Here is a 15,053-nt window from a genome sequence, read left to right on the forward strand (position 1 = left end):
ATTCGCATCTGCTGCCCCTTACTCGTCGTATTTAAACGGTAAATCAGCCCCGATAAGATAATTTATTAATTTAGAAATCGTTTCTAATCACCATTTAATTACGCTACTTTACTATAAATTGTTTCGGTGCTTCCTACACGGAATTTTCCTGTTTCTGAAGAATCTATAGTATTCTATAGTCCAATCTATCAATAACTGTCTTTTACAAATCGTAACGTGGAATTTGTAAAAGATAATCTTAATCAAATTAACTGTAACTGTTTGAAGTTGCGATAGAGGTGCAATTAATATAATTTTCTTACTACAGCAGAAATTAAGTGCGGTAACCATGCATGTCTTTCTGGTAATTAGGTATGCAGTACTGAAAATCTTCACTGAAAACCTAGAGATATAGTACCAAATAAGCTATACCGAGCAATTCAAATCTGAAACGTAGCAGATGAGTTAATTAAGCCATTAATTAAGGTGCGTATATGTTATCATCCAACTAGAGGCGTAGAGAAAAACTGTTACTTTCTATTTATGGTATACAAAGTGGCGTTAAAGTTGATTTTCTACTCTGTAATAAGGCCTGTTACCCATAGCTAATTAGAGGGAGATAACGACAATTTGCTTCTTTAACTTGGCATAAGATCATGTTAAAAATTGCCAGTTAGTTGGATATGGTTTATTAATTGTTCCTAAATTAATGGAAGAAATTACCAAATATTTGACAGCAAAAGAATAGGGTACCTACATCATTTTTGACTCTGTCCTTACTTTAATGTAAAATACACTTTGACAGTAAGAGACATCAATCAAGCACAGTAATACTAACTACGATTAGACAAAAAGGAAAGTTTTTAAAAATGTTATACCATAGTGTACTTAGAACAAATTGAAACTGTACCAAAAAAACTATGCAAAACTGAGAGTAAAAATTTTAAACTCACCTTTAGCTCGTTTAGAACTTTTTAACGTAGACCAAATGTACGTTTTGGCTTGAATACCGTCACCGGGACTAAAAAAATCAATTTCACTAGCAAATTGGCTCTTCTTCCCTTTGAAACCCATTTTTTTCGACCGATTATTATTATTGTTATTATTCACATCTACTTCACTGGCGCTGAAAAACGACTGCAACTTATGTAGGGGCCCCATATGAAATCAAAATTTTTATATTCAGCCCGAATGCATTTTTTTTTTTAAATTTAAGACTGGGTCTATTTGGTTTTTGGGGCGATCGGCAGCGCACACGTTTCACAAATATTTCGTGACGACTGAATGAATTTTCGGAGTGAGCAAAGAAAGTCGCGAGTCGCGGGACCCACGTCGGAAAGAGACGGCCCCGTAGTGGAATACCGTAAAGTAACGTGGAATATGAATATTATCTCGCTTTCTATAGATTCTCCAATCGCCGTAATTACTCCAATTATCCCTCTGGTGTGGTGGTGGAACTTTTGCAACTGAAAATCTATGATTTTGACAAACAAATATCATTTTGCTGTTTACCACTTCCTGATATACTTGCTTTGCCTGTTCATTTGATAACTTAGCTCTTTTCTTAGTTAAGAATAAAAAAATAAATAAGTCGTAAAAAAATACAGGTGTAGAAAAAATGACAGATCTATTGGAAATCAAAAGTAGAAATAACTAGTGCAAAACAAAATACTCTCCATCACAAAGATAAAATATTCTTTACAGTTTTCCAGAGTGTACAATGAAAATTGGACAAATGAAAACATACAGTTTACCAACAAAAAAGGATCTTTTCAATAAAACCAGAAAAAAACAGAATCGTTTTGCTGCAAACTCGTTCACTTTACGATGGATTTATCACCTTCACCTGTAAAATGATATTTCCAGAATATACGGCCGTAAACTGTTAACAGCAGGATATCCGACATTTGCGGCCAATGCGTTTTTAAAATAGAAATCAACCAATAATAATTGAATTTTTCTTTTAGTTTGCAGTCGCTGCATGCTAAAAACAAATTGATTTGACTTATAACGGTTAAGTAGCATCTACCATCTGTCTTATTGTAAAATGTTAGCAACCGGTCTTTTTCCAAACTGTGATTTGGTCGTTATTAAACTGTTTCAAGTCGTAAATCAGAGCAGAATGGTATTAATTAACTAGCTTAATTAGTATCACAGGTTTTAGTGACGTAACAATGTGTAAGCCTTTTCCGTTATGTGATCTGCACGAGATCGTGGTAAAAATCAAAGTGTTTTTGTATTTTTTGTTAGTAAGTGCCAAAAACAAAAAGGTTCCCACAGATCATTAACATGATTACCACACAAAATTCGTGCTTCTGTTTTGATCTCCTTAATGGAAATACTTAATAAACAGACCTTAGAAAGTAATATTTGTATTATGTTTATATTTGATGTATTGTTATGACTAAATTTGTCATTTGTCACGTGACTATACTCATTACCAACGAGTGTCAATCATATAATATAACATGCAGAGATTTCAAAATAATTTTTAGGTTCAGTAGTAAGAAGAGAAAACCAGTACAAACCAATGAACTAGACAACGATGAAGAAACACTTCGTAAATGAGATGTGTGAGTTGTCAGTCTGCCAAAGCAGATGTGACGTAATTTGACAGTTGGTCACAAGACATCAATCACACACATTTCACTTTGTGTAGCCCATTGATTTGTATTATGGTTCACTCTTCTTTCTGCTAGACCTGATGTATACCACCGTATCAATTACCAAGCGTGGTGCATATACCAAAGTTAATTCATCATGAGTTGCCATTAAAATTTGCCTATTGAAATATAAATATTAAGTCGAGTTTAACAGTGTCAAACTGCCAACTCCAATTTATAGTGAACACAAAATGAAAAATGGTTGATTCTTCGTTGGAAATTTACCGTTTTGAATTCAATAATAATTGCCCGAGCATGATCCGGCACGTAATGGCGGTCAAAAGCCCATAACGAGACCATTCTCCACGTCACACCGTACCATCATAAATATAACCGTTTGATATGCAAATCAGATAAGGAAACGGCAAAAATGGACGGACACCCACAACTCTATACAAGTGCCTTTCTCAAGGCGCTTTTAGGTGCGCCTTTGTTGCAATTTAGCTGCAAGTGCATCTAGATATCGTCCGCTAAACCGATGCATAAATTGTTAAACCGAGTAAAAGTTAATTGGAAATTTTGGTCTAATTAATCGAACATAGTAATTGGCAGCAGAACATCTTTCTGTACTCGACCACTTGTTGCAAGAGTAGAAAAGTGCGAGTGTTTGGAAATTGCGTTGAAACCAGTCTCGATGTTTAAGAACCATGTCATACACATTACTTGACATCGAAAGTTAATAAACGAGGGAAGGTTCTTTGTTGGTTCTTCTCATTTATATACTTGCATACGTCAAGTCGTTTGCGTTTGAACGCGAAAGCTCAACAGTCTAAAAACCCAGATCCAATCAAATATACGTACCTTTCAAAATAGTATGGCTTTGTAATCGTTTTTCTTTTGAAGGCACCAGACTGGATCCTTGCATCTTGGATTTGGCATTGTTTTGAGGTAGCAAAAGTGATGGTGGTGCATTTTTCTTATCTGAAAATTGAGGAGTTTTGACATTCTCCTTTAGCGAAAAAGCCTAGCATGTATCATTGAAATCTATTTTATCCAGTAAAGCGCATTCACCTAAATGTCAGTGAACTAAATTTTTTAAATAATATTTTTGTAAAGTTTTGATACTTTTATTAAAATTTAAATCAACTCACTTTCAATTGCAGTTTTCTGGGTTTTGAGCTTATTCGGGATTAGTACTTGAGTAACTTGAATCGCTTCCTTTTTCTTCGTCGAACCTGCAACAATCGCAAAATACTACTAAGTTAAAACGTTTTTATCATCTTCAGGCATTTAGATGTTTTTTGACAGTTTCAATAAAAGAAGAGAAGAAGCACAAAAAGAACTTTAAAATTTTTCAGGTCATAGGCAAGGGATAACATTTTTATTACTGAACACTTTCTAAGTAAGTTAGTCTTCTCAGTAATGGTTATAAACAGTACTCGCATTGAAATACCCTCTTGTGAGGTCAGACTGATTTTAGTAGCATTTAGCTGAGTTATCAATAGTCGACTTACCACCCCTTTTGCCGAAACTATGGTACCGTTCCTTCCTCTCAATCCTTTCGGATCCTGATCTGGTAAACTTATCTTTCGAAGGTTGTTGACCCATTATATCCACCTTAATTTACATTTTATGAACGACGGCAACAGGTAATAAGACGTTTTAAGTGTTTTTTTTTTGTTATCTGAACGCGACGATAGCACTTAAACATTCAAGTCCACTATTCTGCAACATTTTACTTGCATATCGGAACAATAAAATCTGCAATGTCAATAGGTTAAATCGGTTCGTGTTTTCGGGTTTCATATTCACTTTGATGATAAGCAATCATCATTATTTGGCTCTGACGTTGATAGCGTAGCTTTTAAGGAAATGAGAATCTTTGACCTCAAAAACGCTCCCGTTTTGCATTATTAGTAATCAATAATGTAATGACTAGTTCATCTAACAGCTTTTTTCAGTTTACAGACCGAGATTTCCGGGCTTTAAACACCTCTCGAAATGCCAAAAAACAAAATATTATCATCACTAGACCGGTGACCTATAACTTGTGAAGTCGCGCATCTGGAAATAGAACTTTCCCGATTAAGTGGGTGACTAAAGGAATATGTTGTACGTTTTGCCTACTAGGCTTCCTGAATTTCACGATTTCGTATCGTATACAGTCAGAAGGAATAAAAAACATGAGGATCATAACATTGTAGAGTTTTGCAAAGCCCCACGCCAGAACACACACAATTATAATTTCAGAAAGGTAAACAAATTAAAACCTTGAACCCTCGTTTAGTTGAACACCAGGCCAAGATTAATGCCTGAAGACAGATGGATGTCGACTCATTGTGAACTATTCTCTAAATTGAAAAGTTTATTTATCTTTGCAAATAGGAAAATGTCTTAAAATAGTAGTAATAATTAAAAAAAAAAACATTTTTTAGACAGGAAACTACATTTTAATTAGTATGCACGTTTTGCCCTGGATATTTTACATCAGTGTCGCTGCTTAATTAAAAATACTAGATGTATTATACAATAACGTTACGAAGTCCAGTATTGTAACATTGGAAATTTTAATGTATGCGCATCAATTATAGTAACTGTATTTGTTATTAAACTTTGAGGTCGAGTAAAAGTCGATAGCTAAGCTTTAAGCAGGATTTAAAAGGGTAAGAACCCTTTTTTACTCCCCATGTCATTAGATCCTTTCAAGCGTGGAAAGTAGCCCTGCCTAAAAGTGATTCATACTAGGCTTCAACAAAACAAAACTACCGCTTTATACGTACTAGTATTTTTTTTTGGATTTTCGTTTTGCGCTAGAGATGTAAAATGGAAGTTTTTGCGTCCTTTACTAAGAACACTAGTACCGTTAATTTCGCAGCAAAAATTATGTAATTAAAATATCTACACATTTAATTACCTTTGAAAAAAAAATGTTCAACAGTATACCGTAAAAGGTGGACTTTAAGTGGCATTAATATTGTGTCCTACCTATTCCGTATATACACATCTGATTATCTCTGTATGGAGCAGGTCTTTGGGTGCTGTTTCAATGCCACTCGAATGCTAAACTGCCTTTGATACGTAAATTAATATTTTCCTAAACCGGATTGTCTCATTTAACGAGCACCACGTTGTAGAACTAGATGAAACTTTTAAACGACAACATCGCCCATCAATTAGGTTACCTAATAATAAGATTAATTTAATTAAGGCGTTTTTCTGTCCAATTTAAGGCTAGTTTTTTACGCATCCACTAATTATTTAATGTCAATTAGGCTTCTAAAGGAACTATCCTAAACTATATTTAAATACTGAAGTGATGGCATCTGAAATAGATCGGTCTGACGTATTTATAGCAGTATGACTCCAGTATGTAGCAATAAATTCGTCATATAACGAAAATCAGTTTTGATCTTGGTCTGCATTATTCATATGACCGTCACAACTGACTCAATATGTATTTAAGTCGTTCAAAAGACTCTCTTTTCCTGATTTCAAATATACCTACTTATTTAAATTTTTTTATGCCTGTACAGATGATTTAAGTGATGTAAAGTTTTCAAATAAAAGTAGAGCAATATATGCGAAAAATGTATAATAAACATACAAATGTTTTGACAAATAAAAAAAGCAAACGTCAGGTTAAAAGCTTTTTTCTACTCCTACAGGGATATTGGTTCATTCCTTAACAGTTTAGGGAAAGGAAAAGTAGGCAATTGCCAACGGTTGAACGAATACATAATCCTAGACAAACTTCAGCGTGCGTAAAGATTTAGAATTTAGACCAATCACCGACAATCTTCAGCGTGTGTAAAAAAATAGACCAATTACAGCTAATCTTGAACGTAAACAAAATAATTCTTCTGATTGTCATCCTCACTGACAGTTGACATCAAAACATTGCATTTTGGCTTATGTTTTGAGGCAATGAAAAAGCCGTTCAAGTTTCAGTTAGTGTTCAACTAAAGAATAAAAACATCTACTTTTATTATATGAGAAAGCGAATGATACAAACTTATAATTTACAATGAATCAAAACCATTCAACACCTCAACCTAAAAGACGAAGTTAATCAGCTGTCACCCGGTGACAATCCGGGACACCGGTCAAACTTTGGCCGCGTCAAAAGTGATAATGTAAACACGGAAACGTTTCAAACATTGAGAGTATATTTGTGTGAAATTTGGTAAGTAATTCCAATTAGTCGTAGAAAAAATAGCCTGTAGTCCTATCGTCCTAGTCCTCGTGCTATAGGGACATCTTTTTCACCCTTGTTGTACAATATACTATTACCGACACTGATACGTCAGCCTATTTTTGTTTGATTTTCTGTATATTTTGTGATGTCATCGTTGACAAGTAACGGATGTGGCAGTTTAAACATTTTAGAAACTTTTGTGTTTAAATGGTTAAAGCTGCTAAAACTTGAATAGTTAATCAAAGTTAACAAACCGAACATTTGAATAAAATATATCTGATATCAACCTATACAGTTAAAAATATTTATTAATTTCCAGTTGGAAATTAGCAATTTAAGTGTATCTAAAAAAAATCAACTGATTTCCCATTTAAATAACAATATTTACAGGTCTATAAGCGGTACAAATCCGGGCTACGTGAGCCGTTAGAATGCCATTATGTGCTTTCGAATAGTATTGGCCAGTATTTCTCTCTGGTTACTATGGCTATTAGTTTATAGTACGATATTATCATATTGTTTTGCATTATAACGTCAGGAACAAGGTTTATTAACTTTCTGTTAATAGTTAACGTTGAAAAACACGTGCCTGTCATACATCACTCTCTAATCTCGGTCTAATATCTTAATATTACGTTTTGAAAGCTCTAAAGCCAGCCCATTAAAAAAGGAGGATTTTTAATACAGATCAAACAATATTTCATTTTAAAATTTCTAATAGATTCCTAGTACGCATATTTTTAGACGAAACCGTAAACACACCGCTTTGCTATTAAAAGCAAGAAGAGGTGAATCATGTACAAGAACTCGCTTTTTTATGAAAAATAAAGAATCCTAGAACGTTTCACTATATTATTACATTTTAAACTTGCAACTGAAATACAAAGCAAAGTTATGCAGTCGAAATAAACTGAGCCACTTATTTACTTTCTAATTTAAGACGAAGGAAAAAATGCAAATAAAAGTGACGACGTCAGACAATTAGTGAATAGATTAGGATATGTGTCGACTATCTTTAAGGTCTAATACCTTTATTACAAAAATATTTAAAATTGTTTGCAAAACTACACGGCAGTTCCCTAAGTCACTTGATCGGTTTTTTTTAAAATTAACTACATTTTCTGTAGCCGACCCTGGAATGTGAATATAGTCAAAGTTACATCCATTGTTTCCGCAATAATTAATAATTATTAGATAATATGATAGTTAACTAGCCACCAGTTAATGGTTACGTAAAACGTTAATTGTAAGGTAATTAAGCAAAAAGTGGTGAAGCACTTGATTGTTGAAAACTCTCAGTATCGGCTAAACTTGTCTGACTATTCTTTAGTTTGATTTCACTGTTGATCCAACTTGGTCATTTGTACTATTTACTCACTTAATTATTCCCACCAGGCTCCATTTTTGCACTTTTAGAGGTTTTTTTTAAGGTTAACTTGCCTACAGTTTTTCCAAACCAGTACTACTAAATTGTATTTATTTTCACCCACTGTGCATAAAAAAAATGTGTGTTAGGCGCCAAAAATGCAAATAAACTTGTAGTTTTTTAATAGTGATATTACACAAGAAGGTCGGAAATTTACATCAAATTGCATTAGTTCAATGTCAACTTGATATACGCAACAATAATTGAATACAGTTTTAGTCTATACACCCTGTATAATAATTGTTGTTTTCTGGAATACGAACGGTAATTACTTTACTGGAGCGCCCATGTTAACCTACATAATGCATAAAACGGGTACTTAAAATCGGGTTTGCTTAAATAAATCTGAAAATGACATGAAATAATATTAATGTGATTTTTAGTATTAATTTGTAAAGTAGTATGTTCTTTGGTCCAAATACTTCGGACATTTTAGTTCTGAACCACATTTTTCACAATATCAATATTGTGTTTTCAACCGGGAGTTGAAATAAGCGCAAACATCCTGCCAACTACTGGAACTTGTACAAAGTACCTAATAATTGTCTAGACAAACATTTAAGTTATAGTCATCCTGTTAATGCATGTTGTAAAGGTGAATGCTACATAAATACACAGCTAGCGAATAAATATTAGTTCCTCAAAATGACTACTAAATTTAGATATTACGAATGAGAATCACAACGGATTTATGCAATTTTAATTAATATTTAATTATTCCGTATTTAAAACTGTCAATCTCTAGATTCCAAATACGTAAAAAATAGCACGACTGGCAACCAACTAAACACAAAACCGCAAACATTCGTAACAAATTGGCAATAGCAATGTTACCGACACTCAAATCGCACCAATTACAACACATCAACGCCAGAGCCCAATTCCGCCCCCTCCGGATTTCGATCTTTTGCCGTACCTTCATCAGGGCAAAAGTCGATGTTCAATGGACGCGATCGCAAAATTGGTAAAAGAAAAAGTGAACGAGCGCGGCCTACCACGACATGCGGATCGACGCCGACTGGAGGAGAAAACAACTGACTGCCGACATAGTCGACGCTCTTTTGTTTGTCTTGTTTTGACAATCGATATAGGTGGAAAGGTCCTTCGAGACGGACACTGAAATGGTAATATTGGTTTTAGTTTAGCGGAGGTCAGTGTCGAAGGTTTCAGTCCCTCCTGATTCATTTTCAGCTTTAAAGAAAAGTGAGAGTAATTCGTTTGAGTTGTATATGTACTCCACGTATAACTACTTTGTATTTACGTTGTAGTAGATGACAAACCTGAATGGGGCGTAAATTAATGATTACGTTCATCCTTCGCCCGAGTATTATTGAATCAGTTTGCGTTCAGGATAGTGCATATCCTATCATATTAAAAAGGTCCGGCCATTTGCACCGCTTATTGAATTCATTGTAGGTTTTGGTCTCTTGCATTAATTATTATAACACATTTAATGTGAATTATGAATACCAAGTAGGCAGAACAGATCACAATTAAATAAACCTAAGTTCTATTAATAATGGACTGCATAAAAAGAAACAAATAAATTAAGAAGCTTAGAGAATAGTAACAATGACAGGCAAGACAAGGACGCGAGAGGCGATAAATCGGTTCCGGTTAGGAAGAAACTAATGTGTGAGAGCCTATAGCATCTAGAGCCATCTACACATAGTTCAAAGAACTGTGTGTCTATATACCATATCTTAACGCCCTCTATGTTTAAAGTTGGTGTTATAGAGTGTTAGCATAGACTAAATGATAAGTACAGACAATAATTAAAGTGGCACCCAAAAAGGAAGCCCTTTACACTTCAAGGGCTTCCTAATGTATTTCGGTCGCTTCAGTTGCAGGTTAATTCTAAGAGATGGCGCTAATACAGCTCGTCATTGCAGACATAGTTGCCAACTTTTGCAGTATTTCCGTTTTCTCTTGCTATCCCATCTGAACTGCGTAAGAAAGCTTGATTTTTTCAAAGAAATTTGAGTTAAATTACTCGTATTTTGAAAACTAAACAAGATAAGAATTTCTGGTTCTATTTATTTTAAAAGTCAAAGGACTCTTTTTTAACGTCAAAACAGAATCCTGAACGTCACGTTTTTTAGTTTTAAACTCTAAATCTCGTGACTCATTTTAAGGTACAATACGTACAAATGGTCACCTGATTGTTTTAAGATTAAACGAATATTAAAAATAAACTAATAACTAACAATACAACGAAGTGAAACACAATAATTAAAGAAAACACACAAAATCTGTTATTTTTTGCCTTGAAACAAAACAAAAAATGTGATTTGTCAACTAGACAACGCCGCATTAAAACTGATGTTTTCCAACAGTCAAAAGATCGGAATTGCTGGGTCTGGCTTTAAAATTACGCGAATATGCGTTTAGTGGTGCCATCTCTCGCTGCTTACTTAAATTAATTTTCAGTTCCACTGCCACTGTTTGTCTATACTTATCATTTAGTCTATGGTGTTACTAAATGTTCAAAAAAATATCATCTGTGCTTAATAAGAGACCACCTCTTTACAAGTCTTACAAGTTCTTTCAAGAATTTTATTAAATTGACCTTTAAAATCATTTTGCAAATGCCAGAGGCCTCTACACACTAAGAAAAACATCTTAAAAATTGTTAAAGGGTTCTTTATGTCCTCTAAAGTTACCCGAATCCTTTAGAATCATTTTGAAAATACCAGAGGTCTAAATATTATACTAAAAACCTCAGAAAATTGTCAAATGTCTCTACAAGTGGCTTAAACCATCAAAAAAATATCTTAAAACTATCAGAGGCAGTCAGAAGAAGCCTCTAAAAGCTAAGAAAAAACTTCCAGGACACACACAACACCAAATTACAGTTGCTTGTCAATGTGACTATAAAGAAAGCGCATTCACCAACATAACAAAAATGAAACTTACTTGTAAGGTTTTTTTTTGGTAAAGATGCGGCACTCAAATCGCTTAATGAACTATAATTACTGTTTTGCAGATTACTTCTCAATGCTGCCTTCAAAGAGTTGGAAACCAAAGGCGCCCGAGTACGTGCCCGTCTACTGAAAAACGATTTTCTGTTACATCCCTCAGCACATAAAACTCCTGGAAACTGACCTTTTATTATTAACATTGTTATTGTTTGGACTATTTAGTCCTGAAGGTGATTGCGGTAAGTTGCTTTTATGGGTCGGTCCCAAATTTACATTGTCAAACACCTTAGCCTTCACTTCCTTCAAATTAGTTCGGTTCTGTTCATTTTTGGAAATCTTGTTCATTACTGCGTCCCATTTGTTCACCGGCTTTTTCAACTGTTTTTTCTCAGTCGAAACTGGAGTAGTCTCTTCCAATCTGGTTTTAACTTTAGAAACCACGTCACGTTTGGGCATTTTAAATTTCTTGGTGGTGCTTTCCTCCTTTGAACGTCTAGGAGAGGACTGACTGGTGCTGCTAGGACTATCCGCGTTTCTTTTTTTCGGATATTCATTCACGGTTTTCACCGAAGTCCTTTCATCCAAATCGTCCATCTCTCTTTCGCTCATCTCTTTCAAGTTGAGCTGGCTGTTGGGAGAAACCGTTTTGGTGCTTTCCGATGGTGAGACGTCCGTTGTCCGATTGTTGTTGTGTTCCATTCGAAGTTCGTTACCGTTATCGTGCTCGTCCTCATTTCTCAAGCCTGACTCAATGTCTGTGAAAACCCCTGTAAATCCGTTAACATGATCTATAAACAATAAGCTAAATAGCAACAATTACGTACCGCTGGAGTCCATATTTTCCCGATTGTTAGCGTAAATATCGGCCGCAGCTTGCGGGTCCACACCATAGAGTGTACCATCGATAACTTGTGCCCTTCGGTCACCCTTCAGATGGTTCTCTTCGTGGTTGTCGGCGTCACTTTCCGTATAGAAATCAGAATCGGTCATGGGGTCTGGCCGTCTTGGTAACGGACGAGAAAAAGGTCTTCTGGTCAAAGGTGAATTGTCAGCTCCTCTGCTAGCAGGTCGGGACATTTCTCCGTCACCTAATTGGCCAGCAAAAAATTAATAAAACCATTTTTATGCTCCTTGGAATGGTAATAAAATAAAATTGCTTATTTCTTTTTTTTTTAATGCACTATTTACCCAGGCCATCTATACTTAAATGTATTATGTTCGTTTTAAATTAACTTACCCTGGTATCCAGTATCCAAACTTGTAATACTCGTGATGCTAGTAATAAAGCTATTGCTGGTTTTTGACTTGGTAGTTTCAGTTTTGGTGGGTTCCGATTCCACAATGGGTGTGGTGTCTAAAGGCAATTCTTCAGGTGAAGGGGTTTCGTCACAACGCGTCAATCTGCTTTGCACCGGATCCAGAGGTAGTTCAAAATTCATCGTAGTTTTCGTGTCGATAAACGAGAACCCCGTTAGCATTTGGTCTGGATCGATGATGCCCAAGCTTTGATCTGTAGTTGCGCTGGTTATGTTGGGGCTCTGGACTTCTTCGTTACTGGTTTCCTGCTTATCCAGGTTGGAGTGCGAAAATTTAGCACTTTTGACTGGCGCAGAATTTTCGTCTGATGAGGGATAAAATTTGTCCGGAGTTAATATTCCCAGTAGTTTATCGCAGTCTAACAGTGAAGTGATGTCAACCATTTGATCTGGAGTGAGAATGCCAAGTGACTCGTCACAATCCAAAGAATCACGTTTGTTGGTTCCATCACTATCATTGTCAACTTCTGGAAAGTTTGAACGATTGTCACCGTACGCTACAAGCAGCTGGGGTAAAGAATTGGGTTTTTCAGGTCTAAAGAATTTTTTCAAGTCATCCTTGCAACCCCCAAAAAGAGGGTCCGAACTGCTGTCTGTGCTTTTCTTGCCGTTTAAATGTAATGATTGCCAATTTGGCTTGTTGAAATCTGGAATCGGAGCAGAACACTCTCGGTCTAACAAAACACTAGCAAACTCACTCTTCTTACGTCGTTTTACTTCTAAACTTTGACTGATGTTCTCAGCGGACAATGAAATCTCATTGGGTCTCAAAGGTCGTTTTGAAACTACCGTCAATAGTTGACCACCAGACGGTCTGCGGGAGTCCAAACAGAGAATGGAATAAGGTCCGGACGTGTCGTCTTCAGAACCGTCATCCACCAGAGACACTTTGCATACGGGGGCCATCAACCCCCTAAGTTCCGGACAAGTGAAATATTCCACTCCTTTGATGGTTCCATTGTTTTTGCCGGACGCGTCCGACAATTCGACGCCGCACCACTGTCCTTCAGCGAAATGAACGGGACCGATGTACTTTAAAGTGCCCCGTTTGTACCCGACTTGCACCGTACGACCCACGTGGTGGTTGGTTATTTGGGGTTCCGGTGATGGTAACTGTTTCACAACTGTTGATTTTGCACCGACCTGCGGGATCCTCGTGCCGAATGTTGGAATTCGGCAGGGCTGAAACAAATATTTGTTGAAAGTTGTTAATGTAAATTATTTAAAAATGAGATATATAAACAATACTACCAAACCAATTAAAGCAAACAATAGGACTGACCTCAGAATTGATAGGTTGTGAAATACACTTATCCATACTTTTGCAAAATAATAATAAATTACACTTTTATAACACTAATGGATTCTATGTAGTCATGTTTTAAGCACATTGCAAAATAGATGACTATACTGGGTGATCAAAAAAAATGTTTATAAATAACTTACAACAACAATAGATAATAATTATTGTTTCAACTGTATAGTAAAAAGTAAACGTTGTGGAATTTGTATAGTGATTACTACTAAAAATACATATCTATGCAAATGTCATACATTTACAAACACGGAATAATCATAAATCGCAATTATAACTTTTAATCAAGACAATAATAATTATTACTGCATTTTCCATGCACAGAAGTTAATTGAAAAACCTCGCACCGTCTCCTGTCTAACATCATCAAATAGATTTATGGGAATCGACAAAAAAAAGTCGAAAGTGAAACTGTGCTTTAGTTTTACATATTAATTAATTTTTGCATTAATATCGGATTTGATAGAACGATGAGATGGCTGAATTGTGTAGCCACTTCCAGGTACCCGCATCGTGTCAAGAATACGCGCGGGGTTTGTTTAGGTTTTTTCTGTCAATGTTGTAAATAAAATAGTACCGCGATCGTACCGTTAATATGGCGGCAAAGTTCTCGGTCAGCGAACAGGTACCAATCGGGGAAACGACGAGCATTACGGAATATTTTCAGCCTGTAGCATATATTTTTTACCATTTATGTGTTATTAAATGTTAACTTACAACTTTTTAAAAATTGGAAAAACAATTTTGATGAAAAGTGCAATATTGGCAAATTTGTATTTTGCTCCATAAGGGTTCCAATGCACAGCAAAGAGCATATTTATACCAAAGAACCTTTAATTAAGTAAAATAAGCACAAAAAAATTGAAATAATGGGGGGATATTAGAGAGTAATCATATGAAATGGTTAATTTAAATTTTTAAAACAAGCCGCCACTGCTTGAAATTATTCAAACTATTCCAACTTCGCCACGCTTTATGTCACTAAAAAAACTTAAACATTGCATTCCTGCCATCTTATAAGTAAAAGGAAAACACTACACAGTTTCCGCATTTACTATGCAAAACTAATGTTGGTTTCAAATGATGCGAAGCGAATAAAGGGAAGGACCAAGGAGTGCTAATCACACTTACAGAGTGTGTAATAACGTTCTTGGAAAAACAACGTTTTTAAAAAAATGAATAAGACTACTTAGGCCTGAATCATATCCAAGTGGGCGTCGAGAGAGTTGGCCAAACGCTGTATCTAAATTTGACTAGGGTCTTCTGAATCACAGCCGGGTTTTCTCTAGATAATTTAC

The 15,053-nt window shown here is 35.4% G+C and overlaps 1 protein-coding gene across 3 annotated transcripts in view; it reads right to left on the reverse strand.

Annotated features, from left to right (window-relative positions):
* LOC145728492 (uncharacterized) overlaps positions 1-15,053 on the reverse strand; it is a 34,880-nt gene that overhangs the window by 15,262 nt on the left and 4,565 nt on the right. The window contains exons 2-8 of one of the 3 annotated variants that reach the window (XM_081978765.1): positions 13,148-13,622; positions 12,362-13,087; positions 11,949-12,212; positions 11,309-11,891; positions 11,120-11,253; positions 3,734-3,817; positions 3,444-3,563 (exon numbers count right to left, since the gene is read on the reverse strand). In XM_081978765.1, the coding sequence (XP_081834891.1) occupies positions 3,444-3,563; positions 3,734-3,817; positions 11,120-11,253; positions 11,309-11,891; positions 11,949-12,212; positions 12,362-13,087; positions 13,148-13,622 (2,386 nt within the window). Of the gene's footprint in view, positions 1-3,443; positions 3,564-3,733; positions 3,818-11,119; positions 11,254-11,308; positions 11,892-11,948; positions 12,213-12,361; positions 13,623-15,053 lie in introns of all 3 variants that reach the window. The other 2 variants (XM_081978763.1, XM_081978762.1) reach the window with 2 other exon arrangements.

Source organism: Ips typographus, linkage group LG4, assembly GCF_016097725.1.
Source record: "Ips typographus isolate SLU linkage group LG4, UJ_Ityp_2.0, whole genome shotgun sequence".
NCBI classification, from domain to species: Eukaryota; Metazoa; Arthropoda; class Insecta; order Coleoptera; family Curculionidae; genus Ips; species Ips typographus.